At 38.7% G+C, this 23,716-nt stretch overlaps 1 protein-coding gene across 1 annotated transcript in view; it reads left to right on the top strand.

The window, feature by feature from the left end:
- Positions 1-230: 230 nt before the first annotated feature.
- Positions 231-23,716, top strand: part of LOC126215083 (F-box/LRR-repeat protein 20-like) — a 75,034-nt gene continuing 51,548 nt past the window's right edge. The window contains exons 1-2 of the mRNA XM_049941731.1: positions 231-399; positions 21,385-21,698. Of these exons, the coding sequence (XP_049797688.1) occupies positions 21,388-21,698 (311 nt within the window). The 5' untranslated portion in view covers positions 231-399; positions 21,385-21,387. The remainder of the gene's footprint in view (positions 400-21,384; positions 21,699-23,716) is intronic.

Genomic DNA, 23,716 nt, shown 5'->3' with positions numbered 1-23,716 from the left:
GTCACACATACTTACGAACTTTCATAATTTGTGTGTATTATGTACGTACAGTCTTTATGATGCTATGAACTGATTATCAGATTGCTTTCAAAATGTTGGAAATAAATGTTCGCTAATCTGATACACAACTAAAATGTAAATAAATGTTTTCACCTCCGTCTAACGCGATCTCACGCCTCTTATTAATCGACTTTAAACAAATCGATAATTACCACTATCGATACGAAGAAATTTCAGAAGCGCGCAACAAAAAAGTGTTCAGGGATGTTATGATTTTATCGGTTTGTTCTCAGCGTTTGACAATTATTCGAGTAGTTACCGTCGATAGCAAATAATTACTTTTGTCATCCAATAGTCGTATGACTATTATTCTTCGCATAGTACGTTGAAATACGAGAGGTAATTATAACTGCGTAGTTTGTTGAGTGTTGTAAACCAATAATTGTATGTTAGTTATTGTTAAAGGATCCACTTCAGTATTGTGTTGTGTGTTGCGGCATGTGCGTAGCTGATAGTTGTAAGGATAATGTAAGTGGAGTGAAGGGATAAACCAGCTGAACAATCTTTCCACAGTGCCCAAGTAGATATACTGGTAATACCCATTTTGTTGTTTTGTAATATCAGTGCCGATAATGGGACATTTACAAGGCCTAGCACAATTAAAAAACTATATAAAGAGTTATTAGAAAATCACAAAGTAATCATATCCTGATAGCCAGCTACCAATATGTACCGGGCATTTAGGAATGTTACATATCCTATTGCGGAACCAGCACTACATGAGCGTTTACCTTTAATGTTTGTGTTGACGCTAGTTACGGTAGTATGTCCTACAGAAGATTTCATTGTTAATCAAATGTTACACTGGAATCAATCAACCGTAATTCATTGTAACAAGTAACCTAATCTCTGTATCTGAAGAACACCTACATCTGATGCTTTGCCATATGTGGCGAAATTGGGTCTAGAATAACTCTGTCATTTGCATCTGCTGATTTCCCATTAATGTACCCTATAGTGTGTGGAAAATTCTCTCCTCGTTTCCATGTCTTTCACTATTGTGGACTAGTTGCATTCTTTTTCAAGAACGTAGAAAATGAATAAAAATAATGTAAAATTTTAATTTGGCAGTTACAATAGCAATAATTATTACAGTGAACTATTGTTAAATCAGCAAAGTGAAGCATGAGAAGTGTAAAATATACACCTTGTAAAAGAAAACTAGCCATAATGGAAAGGATGGATTGCTGAGCACCATAAAGTTAACATGTTAAGTTGCAGACGGACACAGTGGACTGTTACACACTAAGCTTGTGGGCGAAGCTTTCATCAGAAAAGAAAGGAAAACAAACAGATTCACGCAAGCAGCTACACCTCACACACATGAACACTATTTTTGGCCCTATAGAAGAGTTGGAGGTACACATTCTAGGCATGTATAGATCACGCGTAAGCCTTGTGCAGGATAGTCTATCCAGCAAACTGTGAAGAAATCACCAGTCAGATCTCCTACATATAAACAAACCTGCAATCTTATTGATTTGTTACTAGGGGCTATAACAGGTCACCTCAAGAAACCCAAAAATGTTGTAGGAGGACTTGTCATATTTGGAAAGATGTAGCTGTGAAGATGATGTACATATCACATTGTAAACATTGCCTATTAGCTCTTTCATAATGGAAATGGGAGAAATAAAACTGTCATACACACAATATGTGATGTCAGTGCTGCTACAACTTCAGTAAATATTCCTGCCACCAGTGTGGTTTTTACAAGTTGTTGTCAAACCATTGGAATTATCAGTAGCAGTGATTTGCAGGACTCACTTCCATCATATACATCGCATTTTAGTGACATCATTTGTTAACAAATTGCAGCTAGTTCTAACTTTCATTGTGTATGTAATTATTTTACAAGTAAAAGATTTAATACAAAGTTAATGCAAAAGAAATCCTCCACTAACTTTCCATACAGTTGAAATACAGCAGACCCTTAGTGAGGGGATGATGGAAGTTTTGGGACGATAAGAACACTGAGTAAAACATGTTCTTTAAGGGGCTAAACACAATAATAATAGTAATAGAACTGCTTTTTCCATTTTGTGATTTGTTGTCACAATTACCTAGTAAACATTAACGATTTTATTTTTCAGATAGTAATTTGTGTTTTACTGTTTTTTTATGGTATAGGGTGAAGTGGGGTAAGTGTAACCACGTTTTGGCATAGTTCAACTTTGACACCAAATTGCCAACTTGTTATTGAAGATATGGTTTTGAAATTTTTCATGCTTAAAGTTTAACTTATTGACTTTTAAACAATCTACATTTTGTTTTTGAAAAAAGAAATTATATGGTCAATTAATTGTTTTCAAAATTTTCTGTTGCGAGGTTACACTTGCGCCATGGTTCGGGGCAAGTGTAACCCCGCAGTGTTGTACCCATACAGAGCATTGTAAAAGAGACTTGGGGTAAGTGACCTGATTATCCAATTTTTACTGAACTTGAGGATTTTTAAATTATTAAAATATCTTAAATTTTACTCAAGATATGAACTTTTTTGCACACGCCTCTTTGTATATTATGAAATACGCAGAAAATGTTAGCTAAACTAAAAAATAAGTGTTAGCCTAAACCATAAAACACTGAAACAGATTGCTTCATAGATGATTTATTTTTGTTTTAGGCCAGTAATTTATTAGTTTAAATTCTACAAAAGTAATATTTTTTTCTTTAGTAGGCAATTTAACAAAAATAATAAAATATCTAGTATCAAGAGAAAAGAAAAATTCACTTTATAAGTTCACTTTCTATTATTTTTCATGGTAATTGAACTCAAGTTGTTGGCAATTTGTGTTTAACGCTAAACTGCCCTAATTCAACATATTATATTCACACTTAGGCCCTAACTGTTATTTAGTCACTGAATCTTGTATGAATAAAATGTAACACCAAATGTCAGGTCTCCCCTGCGACTCAAAGTAGGCTCAGGCTGCACTGGAATGACGTCAGAGGATGGAACTTCTGTCTCATCTCTTCTATCAGGCCAGTAGAATGTGGTGCCATGCTTTGTCTTATTTTTGCATCTGAGGAAAATCACTTCTGGATCTCCTAAATCACTAATTTTGGTAACATGGCCAATAAAACGAACCTTCTTACATTTTGTTGCAAAAGCTACCAGAACACAGTTTCCAACTGTAATTTTATCTTTGGCTTCAAAAAAGTTTGCCTCTTTTTCTTCTTCACAGTTTATCATTTCTTTCCTGAGATCGTCCAGTGTTATTATGGTCCCATTTTCTTCATCACCACTTATTAAAGATAGGCCTCCTTCAGTTTCACTTTCTTCACTTGTTGATTCAACTCCCAGTCTTTTTTTTTCTTGTTATCCCCATGAGCAATCAGGGATTTTTTCCCACAACATTCCCAAATGCCATTTCGGATAAAGTAACAGCACTTTGTTTGGAAGATTTACTTTTCATTACCAAGCCCGTTTTTATGTCGATAATGCTCTTTCGTTTTGCTGTCTCCTTATTAATTTTGTTTCCTTTGAAATCTTTTTCTTTATAGATGGCATCTTGAAAAGTGATAACTTCAGCTCCTGGTGCAATTCTTTCCTTCGTTTTACCAGTGGGACTACACTATCGGACTGTGTCATATTTTATAAAAGGAAACGTGGTTTAAAAATATAGTAGACTTAAATAAAAAATAAAATATATCTCACACAAACTCCATATGTACAGGAAGGCCAGTTTAGTTGATCTAGTGTGATAGCAAAAACAAGGTTACGGCTTAAATAAATAAATCTGTTCCGGTAAGTTTGTTTGGGGCAAGTGTAACCCCCCCCCCGGTTACACTTGCCCCAGCCTGTTGGTTACACTTGCCCCACATAGGAAAAAGTTGGGGTAAGTGTAACCATGCCTGGCATATCAAGAGCTTTATCAGTAGAGTAAAATGAATCTCATATTTGAAATTGGCATGCAAAAGTTAGTTTGTAACCAAAAAATTGTGCAGTTATCTCTAAAACTGCAAGAATGACAGACTACCAAATTCTGAACATGTCACTCACTCACAGAGTGAAAATGTAGACGTCAATTCAAGTCCAAAAATTAATTACCAATTTATGTCAGATTTGACAACTTATGGTTAAATATAACAAAGAAACAAGTAAATTAATATGTGTGAGGTCAGAGGTAAAAATACAGCTTCTTTAAGGCACCATAAGCCGTGGTTACACTAACCCCATGGTTACACTTACCCCACTTCACCCTAGTTAGCTTTTTGAGAGAACTTGGGGTATAAAACTTTCTAGTGGCACTTGCTTTAAAAGTTTTGACCTCACGGATAATTTTTTTGAATCACTTGTTTATAGGTCCTCTCAGGCCCTTGGACCAAAGTCCTCCACATGTGACACACATCTCCTTTACTCAAGAGGACCAGCATAAGGGGGTTTATAATGCTCTAGCTCTGATATTTACAGAGATACAGATGTGCACTTTTCAAGCACCAGGTCCTGCATGACAGGTGTGTTGTGTGAAAATATTATCAACCTGCTGTTCATGCCAGCCTGCACCTCAGGGAGAGGTTGATATGGATAGAGGAGGAGATGGAGAGAGTTCAGGAAGGGGATGGATAGGGGGTGAGGTGAGCCAGGAGGATATGTTAGGGACAGAGAGAGGGCAGGACAAGGTGATGGACAGACAGAAAGAAGGGAGGGAAGAGGAGATGTGCTGAGAGGGGGAAGAAGGAGATGCACAGAGGGAGGGGAAGATGGATGTGGTCAGCGAGAGTTGTGGAAGAGACAAACAAAGAGAGGAAGGAGGAGAGAGAGGGAATGGGAAGGAGGGTGTGGGCAGACGGAAGAGGTGGACAAGAGAGATGGGGAGGAAGTGGAAAACACAGAGGGAGGGAGGAGGAGATGGACAAGGAAGGATAGGAGGAGATGTTCGTGTAAATGAGTCAAACACTATGCGAGCGAAGCTTCAGTGAAGGGACTAGTCTACTGTAAATAGAACTCAGTATTTATAGATAAAAAAATGTTTTCTTTGAAATGTACTGTTGTAGCGATGTAAATACAAAGATAGTTATAGCAGATAAACAGCAGCTGTATAGTAAAACCGAGCAGACAGCAACGTTTTTCAAAGGAGCAGCACTCACACGATTAAAGAGTGTGTATAAATGTCACATGAAAGGTGTACTACACTACAAGAACCGTGTGCAAGAAATGAAATTATATTTATGTCTACTAAAAAAAAGGGCTTTTTAGAATTTCATGAATGTGTTGTATTTATAGACAAAAAAGTTTTCTTTGAAATGTACTGTTGTAACCATGTAAATACAAAGCTAGTAATAGCAGATAAACAGCAGTTGTAAAATATTTTTTCTTTTACTAGTTAAGACCTTAAGTACACATACAAATAAAAGTTAAAACAGTATAATTTAGAATGTAATCATGTGTAAAAATAATAAAACAAACAGTGAAAATATTTTCTGTGCTTATTTTATCACTGGGACTGAAGAGGATAAATATAAATAGCATTAAGCAGTGTACTAATACTTCGCTGTTACTACAATATTAAGTTTCTGTGATGTCATTGTCTTATGTTGATGTATACTGTGACTTGTTCCACATCCATGAAGGTTCTCCTATTTGATGGGATCTATTGAACATGATGAAAAAATTGAGAAAAAATGCAAATAGTGGTTCCAAATGTGAACTAAGAACTGTGTCAGTGAACTCACAAATTGTATGGTGTGAACAGCAAGTATGATCAGCTTTACATGTGAATGTTCAATGTAGGCAATCAGGTCACAAACCCATCCACATGGGCAGTCGCTTGTGCATCCAGCTGTAAAGTATGGCTGAGAAATTGAGTATTTTATATATGTAAAAATATAAGCAGTTTCGCCAAAAGAATTTTTTTTAAAAAGAAGTGAGGGAGGGTGCAGTTGTCAAGACCACTATTTTGGCGTAAGTGACATTTGGCATCTCGTGGCTCGTTGAAGAGTAATGCAGTCAAAGATTTGATTTCTTACCACCATTTATCATTGTATTGCACTGAAAATTTGTGCACAACAATGCGGATACCGACAGTATGCGCTTGTGTCTCGTTGGAACAAAACTTGTTCCTTTCACTCACGGCACTTGCTGTTGACCAGAGAAATGCCTACTTTACTGTTCGCCTTCAAGCTTGCATTCAGTACTGTTCTGTTCCATCTTGTGTTTGTTATTCCATCCATGTTGTACTTAATAGTGATACACATTATGTGCAGAACTACCAAAACAACTGGAGAAAGCATCTACAATGAATAAACTCAAAGGCAATCCCAAAATTTGTGCTACACTATCACCCTATTGGTCTAAGCTCGCTAGATCAACCAGTGTAAAGGTGGCAGGAGAACATCTTGACTATATCATAAAAGTTAGGCTTCACGCTTGAAAGGAAGAAGAAGGCACAGTAGTACAGATAGGTTTATTTATGAAAAGTTGGCTGATATACGCCTCAACTATCACTTCACTGAATGCAATGGAAGACCAACATGAAGACACTAGGCTGGGCGGTTCCCACATTGACAGCTACCACGTAACATCTGAGTGTTGGTACGTTACTTTTTGTTGTGCGATGTACGTTTTGGTGATTCCATACAACAGGCGTTTTCATTGTTGTAAAGGCATTTTACCAAAACAAAGGAAAATGTGATAACAAACCAAATAAATGATTATAATATTGTTACTCTCTAATGAACTGTTGGCGAAACGGGATCCCCATACTAAAACCCTCATAAAATATCACTGAGCAATTTACAAAAAATTTTCAGTGGAGTTTGTGTTCACTATGTATAATTTTATCTATATCAATTAAGGGCCTGGCAGAGGGTTCATCGAACCACCTTCAACCTATTTCTCTACTGTTGCTGTCTCAGACAGTGCATGGGAAGAACAAACACTTAAATTTTTCTGTATGAGTTCTGGTTTGTCTTATTTTATTATGATGATCATTCCTTTCTATGTAGGAGTTCACCAACAAAATATTTTCACACTCTGAGGAGAAAGTTGGAGATTAAAATTTCATGAGAAGAGCCTGCCACATTGAAAAATGCCTTTGTTTTAATGATTGCCATCCCAGTTTGCATATCACATCGGTGGCAATCTCTCCCGTGTTTTATGATAGTACAAAACGAGCTGCCCTTCTTTGAACTGTTTCAAAGGTCTCCTATCTGATGCGGATCCCATATGGCACAGCACTACTCCAGAAGAGGGCTGACAAGCACACAGTAGGCAGTCTTTTTCAAAGACCTGTTGCATCTTGCAAGTGTTCCACCAATAAATCGTAGTCTTTGGATCGCTTTACCCGTAAGTCTTTAGTTGAATTTACAGACTTTAGATTTGTGTGGTTTTTTGTGGCACCGAAATTTACTGATTCCTTTTAGTCTCACCACACTTTTCATTATTTAGAGTTAATTGTCACTTTTCACACCATACAGATGTCTTGTCTAAATCATTGTGCAATTTGTTTTAGTCACCTGATGTCTTCATAAGATGGCAAATGACAGCATCATCTGCAAACAGATTGTCTCCTAAATCGTTTATATAGATCAGCAACAACAGAGGGCCTATAACGCGTCCTTGGGAAATGTCAGATATTACCTAAGTTTTACTTATGACTTTCTGTTGGTTACTTCAGACTGTGATCTTTCTGACAGAAAATCACAAACCCAGTTGCACAACTGAGACACTAGTCCATAAACACACAATTTTATTAGAAGTCACTTGTGTGGTACAGTGTCAAAAGCCTTCCTTAAATCTAAAAACGCGGAATCAGTTTGACGTCCCCTGTCAGTAGTGCTAATTACTTCTTAAGAATAAAGAGTTAGTTCTTTTTCACAAGAATGATATTTTCCGAATCTGTGTTGGCTATTTGTCAATAATCTAAATCGTTTTCTTCGAGGTAGCTCAATGTTCAAACACAGTATATGTTCCAGGAACTTACTGGAAATCGATGTTAGCGAAATGGGTGTGTAATTCATCAGGTTACTCGTATTTCTTTTCTTGGTTGTTGGTGTGACTTGTGCAACTTCCAGTCTTTAGGTACAGGTCTTTCAATGAACAAACGGTTGTGTATGATCGCTAAGTATGGATCTGTTGTTTGAACCTACTCACAAAGAAACCTGACTGGTATACAATCTGGAACAGAGGCCTTGCCTCTATTAAATAATTTAAGCTGCTGTGCTCTAACAGGGATATTTACTTCTAAATTACTCATGTTGGCAGTTGTTCTTGGTTTGAATTCTAGAATATTTACTTGGTACTGTCATCAGTAACATCACCATTGTTGTCAGACAGTGAAGGTACTGATAGTGTCTTTCTGTTGGCAGAATTTCTTTGGATTTTCTGCCAGATTCTGAGACAGAGTTTCGTTGTGAAAACTATTGAAAGGATTTCACATTGAAGTATGTGATAAATTTCAAGCTTTAAAAAACTTCACCAGTCTTGGGGACTTTGTGTTCTTTTAAATTTGGCATGCTTTTTTCATTGATTCTGCAATAATGTTCTGACCTGTTTTGTGTACCTTGGGGAATCAGTACCATCCCTTAGTAATTTAATTGGTGTATGTCTCAATAGTCGTCAATACTATTTATTTGAGCTTTCCAATTCATCTTTTTTTACTAAGCGTGGTAGTGCAGTGATTAGCACACTGGACTCTACATCTACAGCGATATTCCGCAAGTCACTATATGATGTGTGGTGAAAGTTATCCTGTACCACTACTAGTAATTTCCTTTTCTCTTCCACTTGCAAATAGAGCAAGGAAAAAACATGCAAGCCCTAATCTGTCCAATCTTATCATTGTGGCGTACACGAAATGTACCGTACATTGGCAGCAGTAGAATTGTTCTGCAGTCAGCCTCAAATGGCAGTTCTCAAATTCTTCTCAATAGTGCTCCTTGAAAATAATATCACCTTCCCTCCCCTGCTTCCCATTTATTGAAACGTGCCTTGAATTCATTTAATGCGACCCAGTGCAGATCCCAAACACTCGAACAGTACTCAACAATGGTTACACTAGTGTCCTATGTGCGATCTCCTTTACAGATGAACCACATTTCTTGAAATTCTCCCAATAAGCCGAAGTTGGCCCTTCACCTTCCCTAGTACAATCCTTACATGCTCATTCCACTTTTTATTGCTTTGGTGTGTTATAGCTGCATATTTAATTGACGTGACTGTGTCAAGCAACACACTGGTGATACAGGGTTATTACAAATGATTGAAGCGATTTCACAGCTCTACAATAACTTTATTATTTGAGATATTTTCACAATGCTTTGCACACACATACAAAAACTCAAAAAGTTTTTTTAGGCATTCACAAATGTTCGATATGTGCCCCTTTAGTGATTCGGCAGACATCAAGCTGATAATCAAGTTCCTCCCACACTCGGCGCAGCATGTCCCCATCAATGAGTTCGAAAGCATCGTTGATGCGAGCTCGCAGTTCTGGCACGTTTCTTGGTAGAGGAGGTTTCAACACTGAAGAAATCGCATGGGGTTAATAAGTCGGGGAGAGCGTGGAGGCCATGACATGAATTGCTGATCATGATCTCCACCACGAGCGATCCATCGGTTTTCCAGTCTCCTGTTTAAGAAATGCCGAACATCATGATGGAAGTGCGGTGGAGCACCATCCTGTTGAAGGATGAAGTCAGCGCTGTCGGTCTCCAGTTGTGGCATGAGCCAATTTTCCAGCATGTCCAGATGCAAGTGTCCTGTAACGTTTTTTTTCGCAGAAGAAAAAGGGGCCGTAAACTTTAAAACAAAACACGTTAACTTTTGGTGAATTGCGAATTTGCTGCACGAGTGCGTGAGGATTCTCTACCGCCCTTATTCGCACATTGTGTCTGTTCACTTCACCATTAAGAAAAAATGTTGCTTCGTCACTGAAAACAAGTTTCGCACTGAACGCATCCTCTTCCATGAGCTGTTGCAACCGCGCCGAAAATTCAAAGCGTTTGACTTTGTCATCGGGTGTCAGGGCTTGTAGCAATTGTAAACGGTAAGGCTTCTGCTTTAGCCTTTTCCGTAAGATTTTCCAAACCGTCGGCTGTGGTACGTTTAGCTCCCTGCTTGCTTTATTTGTCGACTTCCGCGGACTACGCGTGAAACTTGCCCGCACGCGTTCAACCTTTTCTTCGCTCACTGCAGGCCGACCCATTGATTTCCCCTTACAGAGGCATCCAGAAGCTTTAAACTGCGCATACCATCGCCGAATGGAGTTAGCAGTTGGTGGATCTTTGTTGAACTTCGTCCTGAAGTGTCGTTGCACTGTTATGACTGACCGATGTGAGTGCATTTCAAGCACGACATACGCTTTCTCGGCTCCTGTCGCCATTTTGTCTCACTGCGCTCTCGAGCGCTCTGGCGGCAGAAACCTGCAGTGCGGCTTCAGCCGAACAAAAGGTTATGAGTTTTTCTACGTATCTGTAGTGTGTCGTGGCCATATGTCAATGAATGGAGCTACAGTGAATTTATGAAATCGCTTCAATCATTTGTAATAGCCCTGTACTTTGCTTGAATGTTATGGGTTTGTTTTTCCTTATCTGCATTAACTTACATTTTTCTTCATTTAGAGCCATTTATCATACTAACTAGAAATTTTGTTTAACTCATCTTATATCCTCCTACAGTCACTTGACGACGACACCTCCCCATACGTTACAGCATCATCATCAAACAGCTGCAGACTGATGCTTACTTTGTTTGCCAGGTTATTTATGTATATAGAAAATAACAGCGGTGCTGCCACACTTCCCTTGAACACTCCTGATAATACCCTTATCTCTGATGAACACTCGCCATTGAGAATGTCATACCGGGTTGTATTACTTATGAAATCTTCAAGCAACCTACATAACATGGAAACCTATTCTGTATGCTTGTTCCTTTGTTAACAGTCGGCAGTATGGCACCGTGTCAAATACTTTATGAAAATACAGGAATATGGAATCCACTTGTTGCCCTACATTCATAGTTTGCAGTATATCATGAGAAAAAGGCAAGCTGAGTGTCGTATGAGCGATGCTTTCTAAAGCTGTGCTGATATGTGGACAGACACTTTTCTCTCTCTCAAGGAAGAGTATTGTATTCGAGCTGAGAATATGTTCAGGGATCCTGCAGCAAACCAATGTTAAAGATATTTGCCGTAATTTTTGTGGAGCCATTCTTTTACTCTCCTTATATACAGGAGTCACCTGCACTTTTTTGTAATCATTGGGACTTTGCACTGGGAGAGAGATTTGTGATAAATGCAAACTAAATAAGGGGCCAGTGCTGTAGAGTACTCTGTAAAACTGAATTGGGATCCCATCAGGACCTGGTGACTTACTTGCTTCCATCTCTTTCTTATCAGGAGAAAGAAAACTGGCATTCTACGGATCGGAGCGTGGAATGTCAGATCCCTTAATCGGGCAGGTAGGTTAGAAAATTTAAAAAGGGAAATGGATAGGTTAAAGTTAGATATAGTGGGAATTAGTGAAGTTCGGTGGCAGGAGGAACAAGACTTTTGGTCAGGTGATTACAGGGTTATAAATACAAAATCAAATAGGGGTAATGCAGGAGTAGGATTAATAATGAATAAAAAAATAGGAGTGCGGGTTAGCTACTACAAACAGCATAGTGAACGCATTATTGTGGCCAAGATAGACACAAAGCCCATGCCTACTACAGTAGTACAAGTTTATATGCCAACTAGCTCTGCAGATGATGAAGAAATTGATGAAATGTATGACGAGATAAAAGAAATTATTCAGGTAGTGAAGGGAGACGAAAATTTAATAGTCATGGGTGACTGGAATTCGTCTGTAGGAAAAGGGAGAGAAGGAAACATAGTAGGTGAATATGGATTGGGGGGAAGAAATGAAAGAGGAAGCCGCCTTGTAGAATTTTGCACAGAGCATAACTTAATCATAGCTAACACTTGGTTCAAGAATCATAAAAGAAGGTTGTATACGTGGAAGAATCCTGGAGATACTAATAGGTATCAGATAGATTATATAATGGTAAGACAGAGATTTAGGAACCAGGTTTTAAATTGTAAGACATTTCCAGGGGCAGATGTGGATTCTGACCACAAACTATTGGTTATGAACTGCAGATTGAAACTGAAGAAACTGCAAAAAGGTGTGAATTTAAGGAGATGGGACCTGGATAAACTGAAAGAACCAGAGGTTGTACAGAGTTTCAGGCAGAGCATAAGGGAACAATTGACAGGAATGGGGGAAAGAAATACAGTAGAAGAAGAATGGGTAGCTCTGAGGGATGAAGTAGTGAAGGCAGCAGAGGATCAAGTAGGTAAAAAGACGAGGGCTAATAGAAATCCTTGGGTAACAGAAGAAATATTGAATTTAATTGATGAAAGGAGAAAATATAAAAATGCAGTAAATGAAGCAGGCAAAAGGGAATACAAACGTCTCAAAAATGAGATCGACAGAAAGTGCAAAATGGCTAAGCAGGGATGGCTAGAGGACAAATGTAAGGATGTAGAGGCTTGTCTCACTAGGGGTAAGATAGATACTGCCTACAGAAAAATTAAAGAGACCTTTGGAGAGAAGAGAACCACTTGTATGAATATCAAGAGCTCAGATGGCAACCCAGTTCTAAGCAAAGAAGGGAAGGCAGAAAGGTGGAAGGAGTATATAGAGGGTTTATACAAGGGCGATGTACTTGAGGACAGTATTATGGAATTGAAAGAGGATGTAGATGAAGATGAAATAGGAGATAAGATACTGCGTGAAGAGTTTGACAGAGCACTGAAAGACCTGAGTCGAAACAAGGCCACGGGAGTAGACAACATTCCATTAGAACTACTGATGGCCTTGGGAGAGCCAGTCATGACAAAACTCTACCATCTGGTGAGCAAGATGTATGAGACAGGCGAAATACCCACAGACTTCAAGAAGAATATAATAATTCCAATACCAAAGAAAGCAGGTGTTGACAGATGTGAAAATTACCGAACTATCAGTTTAATAAGTCACAGCTGCAAAATACTAACGCGAATTCTTTACAGACGAATGGAAAAACTGGTAGAAGCGGACCTCGGGGAAGATCAGTTTGGATTCCGTAGAAATGTTGGAACACGTGAGGCAATACTAACCGTACGACTTATCTTAGAAGAAAGATCAAGAAAAGGCAAACCTACGTTTCTAGCATTTGTAGACTTAGAGAAAGCTTTTGACAACGTTAACTGGAATACTCTCTTTCAAATTCTGAAGGTGGCAGGGGTAAAATACAGGGAGCGAAAGGCTATTTACAATTTGTACAGAAACCAGATGGCAGTTATAAGAGTCGAGGGGCATGAAAGGGAAGCAGTGGTTGGGAAAGGAGTGAGACAGGGTTGTAGCCTCTCCCCGATGTTATTCAATCTGTATATTGAGCAAGCAGTAAAGGAAACAAAAGAAAAATTCGGAGTAGGTATTAAAATTCATGGAGAAGAAGTAAAAACTTTGAGGTTCGCCGATGACATTGTAATTCTGTCACAGACAGCAAAGGACTTGGAAGAGCAGTTGAACGGAATGGACAGTGTCTTGAAAGGAGGATATAAGATGAACATCAACAAAAACAAAACGAGGATAATGGAATGTAGTCAAATTAAATCGGGTGATGCTGAGGGGATTAGATTAGGAAATGAGACACTTAAAGTAGTAAAGGAGTTTTGCTATTTAGGGAGTAAAATAACTGATGATGGTCGAAGTAGAGAGGATATAAAATGTAGACTGGCAATGGCAAGGAAAGCGTTTCTGAAGAAGAGAAATTTGTTAACATCGAGTATAGATTTAAGTGTCAGGAAGTCGTTTCTGAAAGTATTTGTATGGAGTGTAGCCATGTATGGAAGTGAAACATGGACGATAACCAGTTTGGACAAGAAGAGAATAGAAGCTTTCGAAATGTGGTGCTACAGAAGAATGCTGAAGATAAGGTGGGTAGATCACGTAACTAATGAGGAGGTATTGAATAGGATTGGGGAGAAGAGAAGTTTGTGGCACAACTTAACTAGAAGAAGGGATCGGTTGGTAGGACATGTTTTGAGGCATCAAGGGATCACAAATTTAGCATTGGAGGGCAGTGTGGAGGGTAAAAATCGTAGAGGGAGACCAAGATATCAATACACTAAGCAGATTCAGAAGGATGTAGGTTGCAGTAGGTACTGGGAGATGAAGAAGCTTGCACAGGATAGAGTAGCATGGAGAGCTGCATCAAACCAGTCTCAGGACTGAAGACCACAACAACAACATCTCTTTCAATTGATTGTCTACACGATGGATGCTTATTACTAAGTCCTCCATACAGGAGTCTATGGCGATGGTCAAATGATGGTATAATTGTACGATTCTCCGGCGTGAACGATTTCTTAAATGTGAAATGTAAAACTTTGGCTTTACTTCTGCTGTCATCTGCTGCCACACCAGACTGACTGAATGACTGGATCAAAGTCTTAGACCAACTAAGTGATTTAACATAGGACTAGAATTTTCTGAGGTTCTCAGCAAGATCTATTGCTAAGGTATGTTGATGATAATTGTTGTAATCTTCACACATCAATCATTTTACAGATTTACGAATTTCTGTTAACCACAAATATGATTTACAATCTGTTTAAACTTAACCCAATATTTCTCTATGCCTATTGTACTGGAACTAAATGATGTAAATTCATTGTCTTAAGTGGGATACTAACAACTGCCTATCTGCTCTTTCTAGCAGAAATGCCCTCCTAGTTTGGGAGGAAGATAATCCAAATCCCCATCAGGCCGTCCAGATTTAGGTTTTCTGTGATTTCCCTAAATCACTGCTGGCAAATGATGGAATGATTTCTTTGTAAAAGGCACGGCTGATTTCCATCCCCCTCTTCCCTACCCCAAGCCTGAGCTCTGTCTCTAAATGACTTCATTTCATGGGATATTAAATTCTACATATTTCTTCCTTACTTGCTTCCCATTCTTTTGCAGAATAAATAAAATTCTTCTCGGCTGCAAAATAACTTTCTTAATGCTCACCATTTATTTATCTTCTTACTACAGATAATACCCTTGACAAGATTAATACACTATGATACATTCACAAACTGTTTCCTTTTGCCAGACAAGTGAGAATTGACTCATTTCGTGATACCGATTATGTATTTACAATGCTTTCACATTTCCTTTTGGTCTTTATTTTTCACAATGAAAAGCAACAAGGCTCTCGACAGTGTGGCTCCCCTCGCTACAAATTTTTGTGTCAGTTGACAAAGACAATATCACATTATCGGGATCTTGAAAACTCCACCTTAAACAAAAAAATAATTGTGTGAATATCTTGGCAATACAGGTGATGTAAATACTCTCAAGTATAAAATTACAGATGCAAACCTGATGTTGCTCAGACGGGAAACACAGAAGTACTACCAGAAGTATAGTAGACCTTCCATTAACCATCACTTTTGGGACCAGGTGGTGGTCAGAGCAGTAAAAAGGTCGGATAATCAGAGGAGAATAAGGCAACTCATTTACAGAGTTCAGAACACTTTAGTAAATCACATTTAAGGCAAAAATATTACATTTCTAATAAACAGCAAGAAAAACAGAAAATATTGGACACTGTAAATCTATTTTAAAAAGAGAGAGAGAGAGAGAGTGTGTGTGTGTGTGTTTGTTTAGCTTGACTTTGTGGCTACGTCAACCCACTTCAATGTACACAATATGTCCATAACTGTAGTGATTGGCTGTGTTGTTCAAAATATTTGAGGGCAGTCTCAAACACATCCATCGCTGCACAGTAGCTAATCTTTTCATCTCCTTCCTTCTTTTCACTATTTGACTGCTCTTGCTTACCACTATACTGTTGCAAAACAACATCAAGGATCTGATCATCTTCAAGTTCTTCATTTGTAATAGTATCAACGTCACTTTCTTCTATCCATTCCTCTATGTTAGCACGATGGATATCATTCTGAAGAGTTTATAAACCAGCAACCCAATCTGCAGTGTCTGACATTATTTCTGGAGGCTTTTGCTTTTAGTTTAAGCTAGGGAAACCTTTCTTCCATTATTTCTGTGGAATGGTTTTTCTGAGTTCTTCCCAAGCTTTGGCAGCCATGTAGTGAACTGCATATTTTATGTTGAGGCTTCTAATTGCTTCAAAAAGATCACAACTTTCTTCTGTTGTCTCTAACAAAGCACTGGTGGATTTCCTCATGTAACATTGTTCTAACCACCCAGTAACATCCAGGTCCATTTGTTACGGGGAAGGGGGGCAAAAACATAGCTTTTATGCAACTTTGTTGGCTTTTATTCAGCTTTGTTGGAGCTCAGACTCAGAGGGGTAGCTTAGCACTTGCCTGGAAATACAATCCCACTGAGTTGGTAAACTCGATCGATAACACTGGCACACTGTTCGGCGCAAAGCACAGGTGGATGATCGGACGCATGGTTGGATAATCCGAGGAGTTGGTTAATCGGAGGTTGGATCATCATGGTTCTACTGTATTTGTAATACTACAGAAAACCACATAAATTTAGCCATGGGGAAAGCAGGTACCAGATTCATATTTATTGAAAGAAAAGTGAAACTTGTTTGGTCAGTTCTTCAGTAGAGTCTGTTAGTCTTAGATTAATGGAAGGTAGAGAAAACAAAAAACGAGGTTCGTGATTTGTCTGGGATTTGTTTAGCCAGCACGAGAGTGTCACAGAATTTTTTTTACAAACAGCAGTGGGAGACTTTCCAAGAAAAATGTCGAGCTTCATAGAGAGCATTATTCACCAAATTTAGAGAACTCACATTCAACAATGACTTGTGAAACATATTTTCTTTAACACACGATTTGTGTAATGACTGCAGTGCTAAATGTAGAGAAATTTATGCTCATATGGAGTGATACCAACAACCTCTCTTCCCATGTAGGATCTGCGTGCAGAATACAAATGGAGGAAATGTACCTCTGGTACATACAATTTATAGAGGCTTGTGAGTATAGATTTAGATTTAATTGGTATGGCGAGCTTGATTGTGAAAGTGAGTGTGTTTAACTCATTTTATTATTTGCCCGTGTTATGTGCTACAGCTAGTTCCCCTTTCCTTCATAACTTCCAAGACTGTAAATATACACTTAGTGGTCAAAATATTGGTCACCTACTCTTGGTCACTTTGGAATAGTGAGGTGATGTAGTACTAGTACCAGGCACTCACATGACCCTGGACCATTGACATGTCATATCAGTGAAGTGATATACCCCAGTCAGTTGTGTGAAATCAGAGCAGTAAGATGGGTCTGTGTACATATGCAGAAGAATGGAGCTGTTGAATTTGGATGTGTCCTTAACTGCACCATGTATGAATTTGGCCAATTTGTTGGCGTATTAATGCAGCCTACCCGATGAGTCTACGTGAAAAGTGTACTTCTTGTTGCTATGTAATTCAATGTAAGAACGGTGGTTGTAAAAAGAACCTAACCAACAAAGAACACAGACTAATGTCACAGATCATCGGTGAGAATCGGTTTTAAGTCCAGCGACTTAGCTCCATCTCAAATGAATATTTCAAAGGGAACTGCTTGCAGTAGACATTAGGAATGAGGTGCCTCTCTGATGCCCATTACTCACAGCAGCACCTTCTTTCACACAAAAAGTGAACAGTAGCTGACTGGATTTGTTTCATGTAATCCAGTGAGTCAGTGAATGCAAGGCCAACCCAACCAAGTGCACATCCTGAATGGAACTGCATGCAGTAGGCATTAGGAATGAGGTACCTTTCTAATGGCCATTGCTCACAGCAGCACATGAAACTGCACTTTGAGGGCCGAACAACACAGAAAGTGGACAGTAGCTGAGATAAGGCATGTAGTGTGATCCAATGAGTTACTTTTTCATCTCTCTTTCAATTGATGCAAGGCATTTATTGCACTGACCGCCAAATGAGATGTTTAACCCTCAGTGTGTTATGAGTGTATGTTTCAGGGTTGCCTTTCACACCATGATTTGTGCACACTCATTCAGGTTACAGTGAACATGAACTGGGATATTTATTTCAAAATTCTTGACAAGCAAGTGTTGCCGTTTCTTCGACAGTGTGATCCAAATAAACTTGAACTAGTTTAATGAGTCATAATTTTGTAACCAATAATAGCAGTAGCAATAATAGGACACAATGGCAGTCTTGGGAGATGAAGTCCTCTTAGCAAATGTTGGAAGTGCCCCCCCCCCCCCCCCCCAGCATCAATGCATAACAGTACTCATTTCATCATGTTCTGTGACATTCTGTGAAGTAAATCCTCACCAGTGTTGCTTATTTCGTGTGTAATGGCCTTATGGAGTTCTGTGGTAGTCCATGGTCTAATCTCATACACTCAGCTTTTAAGATACCCCCACAAGAAAAAATCTGGGTGGCTTAGGTCATGTGATGGGAGGGAGGGCAGATTTTTTGAAACTGGTTACAAGTTGCATGGAAACATTAGACATGTGACACATTACGGTCAACAATCCTGGAAACTGACACTGCATACCACACTCCAACCTTTTCATCATGCAGTGGCAGTTTGTGGATGATACAGGGGCTTACACCAGCTCAGTATTTGCTATTTTATCTGTCAATGTAACCTGACAGGTGGAATCTGCATCATCTGTAAACTAAGTTAATGCATTGACGTTCAATAAGGAATCCCTGAAACTATTGACAGTAACACATTCTTTTCTCATGATGTGTTTCTTGCAATGCTTGCATCGTTACACTCTGTATGGTAGCAATGCCGATTTCTTTGCAGCTTTCTGGCATATGCAATATGCGATTGAAATGCCTGTCTCCTGGCTTAATCAACACAACAATTTCCTTGGAGAGTTTTCCAAGCATTTTCGAACATTATCAATAACCTCTGCACTCAGTGATGGTGTTTGTTTACCACTTCACTGTTTAGTACACCAGTTATCTCCAGCTTTCATAACAATTAATAAAATTGTTGCTTTTCTTGGAGAATCACACACATTGGATACTCTTCAGAGAATCACACACATTGAATTCTCTTTGGAATGGCCATTTTGTTGAAACCAATGAGCCTGCCCTCCATCATGTTTTCACTATAAAAACCCACTCTTGAAGTGTGTATTGCATGTTTCTACCAGCTAAAGACTGCAAATGAATCACTAATTTGCTCATTATTTTCATGCAGTAAGAACTACACACTCACAGACTTCACAAGCGGTGACGGATGAGGCTACGAACTAACTGACACAACCCAAGCAAGCATGGCATTATACCAGACAAAGGACGTTATGCTCAGGAACAACAATCAACTTGCCAACAACGGGTAGTACTTTGACTCTCCCAGAGCTACTGAAATCATTAAAACAACTCTCCCATTTCTACAAGCTTTCAGAGGGAAATTATGACCCATTGAATTAGTTCAGGTTTACTTGTGTCTCCCTCTACATATTCATCACGAGTGTGCTGTGGAGACTTGCATCTTTCAAGACGACAAAAACCATGTTCGCTGGTCTGCACACACAAAGTTTTTGGTTTGATGAACACAGAGGCACCCTATTGCACCTCAAGTGAACTGTTTAGCACCCCAATCTTAGATCATGTGAAAAATGTCTGTGGCTGTTTTGAACAGTAGGTGAAATGCACCAATCAGCATTCCTGTAATTTGGTAGCTCTGTAGGATCTAATTATTGAGGAGTGGCTTCAGCCTATAACATCCCCCCAGGCTGTAATTCAGATTAAATATGCACTTAAATTGTGTGTATATCAACATAATTACAAAACGCTGGTAGATAGACACAATAAAAAACACACAAACACACACACAAATTTCAATCTTTCACAACCCAAGGTTGCTTCATCAGGAAAGATGGAAGGAGAGGGAATGACGAAAGGATGTGGGTTTTAAGGGGGAGGGTAAGGAGTCATTCCAATCCCGGGTGCGGAAAGACTTTAAAGACTTTCCGCTCCCAGGATTGGAATGACTCCTTACCCTCTCCCTTAAAACCCACATCCTTTCGTCATTCCCTCTCCTTCCATCTTTCCTGATGAAGCAACGAAAGGATGTGGGTTTTAAGGGTGAGGGTAAGGAGTCATTCCAATCCCGGGTGCGGAAAGACTTTCCACTCCCAGGATTGGAATGACTCCTTACCCTCTCCCTTAAAACCCACATCCTTTCGTCATTCCCTCTTCTTCCATCTTTCCTGATGAAGCAACCTTGGGTTGCGAAAGATTGAAATTTGTGTGTGTGTTTGTGTGTTTTTTATTGTGTCTATCTACCAGCACTTTTCTCGTTTGGTAAGTTACAGCATCTTTGTTTTTTTATATATATTTTTCCCAGGTGGAATGTTTCCCTCTATTATAAACATAATTACAAAGTTTGGTATAATTTCAATAACTCTTGGCAGACAAAAAAGTCACAGTTTTATTTGAGAACTTGAATGTTCTGTTGCTGAAGATAACTGCTGATTATATCTGCTCACTTTAGTAACATAGTCATGAGGTGTTATTTGGCATGGTTGGTACTCCAAATCATAACATGTATGCAATAAATTTAATCACATACTTAATGTAATGATTTTTAAACTACCTTGGTTGAATTTCCACAAAACTTTGATGCACGCCTACTGACATGATCTTGTGCACTCACACGAACAAAATTTGCACTGGTTTCACAGGCACAGCCACTGAATTGTAAGTATATTCTTAACAATCAAAACCAGTGTGTATATTATTGACAGTTATATTTTAACTAAATTATAATTACAAAAAATGGATTATAGAGTTACTGAAATGCGTCATGGCATAATGAATAAAACATAAACACAGATTTTCTAGTCATAGTCGAGTAATATACACCCTTTTAGATTCTGTTTTGTGGAATATATGTTTTTACCAGTCAGAAGTCTTCACATCGCAACTAAACCTAATTAATTTACCAAACATGTTACTAATGGACGTTTTTCAAAGCTTTTTGTTATACGGAGTTGTACTTTTACTTCTATTTGGGATTACGAAAATACTAGTAATATTTCTGTGTTTATATGGCAAACATAGTTAAGTAGTGGTGATACTGATTATGCTTTTAAGTGACATAGTGAATAGTAAGTAGTCAGTGTTAGTCATTTGTCAATAGCACATCTTAGTCTGTTACATTACAAATTGGATATGGCATACCTGAAGGAACCTATCAACTGCCTTCCTTGCCAGACTAAGCACATGGTGCTACAAGGTGGTGTCTCCAGTGAATTGACTAATTTTTTGTCATGTGTTTGCACTACTTTTATTTGAGTTTCACTTGTTCAATACACAGGTATCAAAAGTCTTGAAATTGTATTCAAATTTATATTCCTATGTAATTAACACATGTGCTTTCCAAATAGGCTATGGGCTCCATTTACATTGGTGACTTCCCGGATGAAATACTCCTTCACATCTTCTCATACCTGTCCCGAGAGGAGCTGGCCTCGGGGCCGAGCCACGTGAACCGGCGATGGCAGGCCGTGTGTAATGATGACACACTCTGGCGCGACAGTGACTACGTCGTCGGTGAAAACCAGACTGACGAAGAGGCCCTGTCGCTGGTGATGAGCATGCCACAGCTGCGAGTGCTCAGGCTGCAGCGCATGCTACCGTCTGGCATGCTGCAGCACGTGTTCCGCACATGCCACAGCCTCACCGAGCTCGAGATACACTGGTAAGTCCAGCTGTCAACTATTGAAAGCTTGGTAGGTCGGTATGTTTCTTGTAAAGTACTCAGGGTGGCTAGTGACATAGGAGTGCAGAATAATTATAAATAAAAACAAAAAGTAACACGTGTGTGTGTGTTTACAGTGCATTCTGGGGGCTTTGGTCCATATTCAGATGTCAGTTCCATTGTTTAGCTCAGGTGCGTTGCTCGGTAAACCGACCATCTTGAAATATCTAGAATATTTTAAATAAGTGTCTTTTATTGCAGAATTTCTTCTTACTAATCCCCCAAAAACATTCTGCACTCAAAATGATCGATTTGAAACATTGCAGATATTTCAACACCATTAGTTTCTCAGAAGCAAAGTATGTGATAAACACCGGAAATGTCATTTGATGATAGAGCAAAGCCTCACAATACTTTAAATTCATTGACTGGTTACTTTGTGTGTTTGTTTATATTTTAGAGTTTCCATCATTTAAGAAAAAAGAAATATATATATACCAAATGAAAGTGCTGGCAGGTCGACAGACACACAAACGAACACAAACATACACACAAAATTCAAGCTTTCGCAACAAACTGTTGCCTCATCAGGAAAGAGGGAAGGAGAGGGAAAGACGAAAGGATGTGGGTTTTAAGGGAGAAGGTAAGGAGTCATTCCAATCCCGGGAGCGGAAAGACTTACCTTAGGGGGAAAAAAGGACGGGTATACACTCGCACACACACAAATATCCATCCACACATATACAGACACAAGCAGACATCTCACAAGCAGACATATTATATATATATATATATAACAAAGAAATTGGAAAGTACTGATCAGACTCTCATTTCCAATAATTGTAACATACTCATTCTCACCTAACTGTAAAGAATTATCTATTCCATGTACATTTAATTCCAATATAATGCATATTTTGCACATTGTGAAGAAAACTGATAACTAGTAGTGCAACAAAATTTTCATTTATCTGATTTACTTCATTGCTGGCATGATGAATAAAATCTTCCGCACTGGCTGTTTTATAAACTGTCATGGCAAAGCAAAATGATTGCTTAGAGCCAAGTCCCATTGTCAAGATATAGCTGATTAAATTGACTATAGCTACAGCACCATGCTGTAAACAAGATAAAAGTGTGCACAGCATCAACATAAACCATACTGGCGGGTCAGTTGTGTGCTGGCAATTGCAGGCAGTTGTTAAACAGTTACAGGTATCTCAGGTTCTTTGTAAGATTCACACACATCATGGTGATTAAATATTTCTATTCTTGTTGGTAAATTTTCTCCAACCACAACTTAGTTCAATTGTGAACTATCCTTGCAACTGACTCCCACAAAAGCCACGCCAGTGCCCTAGCAAAGTCGTGTGTTCACAAGAGATGGTGTGATAAACAAAGATGATGCATTTCAGGCATATAAAACCAATATTGTTATTTTTAATGCAATTTCTTTACAAAATTACATTTTCAGTGTTAATATAATTATTACAAACATTTCTAATTCAACACTTGATTTAAAACAATTCTTTTAATTGCAGATAGGCTAAAATATGACAGAAATAAATAGAGTATCCCGAAGATGACTTGTGCATGACAGAACCACATGAATTCGTAAATTGCATAAAGTTTGTCTCTGTAAAATACAAATAAACAAACTGATACCCCACATTGCAAAAATTACAAAGTGAACTGAAGGATGCAAAAATACTTGAGCAAACCATTAAGTGGAACCTACACTGCCTGACAAAAAAAAGTGAAGCACCCGGAAGAGGCCAGGTAATGAAATGAAACTTTGTGGGATGGAAGGGTATATGCTGTTATTGCAGTGATTAGACAACTGAGTCAAATTTACAAAGTATGTGACAGTTTGGGCCCACTTATCAGTATGATGTTTCCTGGATGCATGCACTGATTCAGTTGGAAAGGGTGTCATAACGTCATTTTATACTGTTTTGAGGCAAACTGGCAAGAACTGTTGTAACTAGCCCTTCATATCCTTGAAACAGGTGCGAGGA

The sequence above is a fragment of the Schistocerca nitens genome, chromosome 12 (assembly GCF_023898315.1).
Source record: "Schistocerca nitens isolate TAMUIC-IGC-003100 chromosome 12, iqSchNite1.1, whole genome shotgun sequence".
Taxonomy (NCBI): domain Eukaryota; kingdom Metazoa; phylum Arthropoda; class Insecta; order Orthoptera; family Acrididae; genus Schistocerca; species Schistocerca nitens.
Note: the sequence above shows the minus strand (reverse complement) of the source record. Positions and strands in the feature narration are given on the sequence as shown.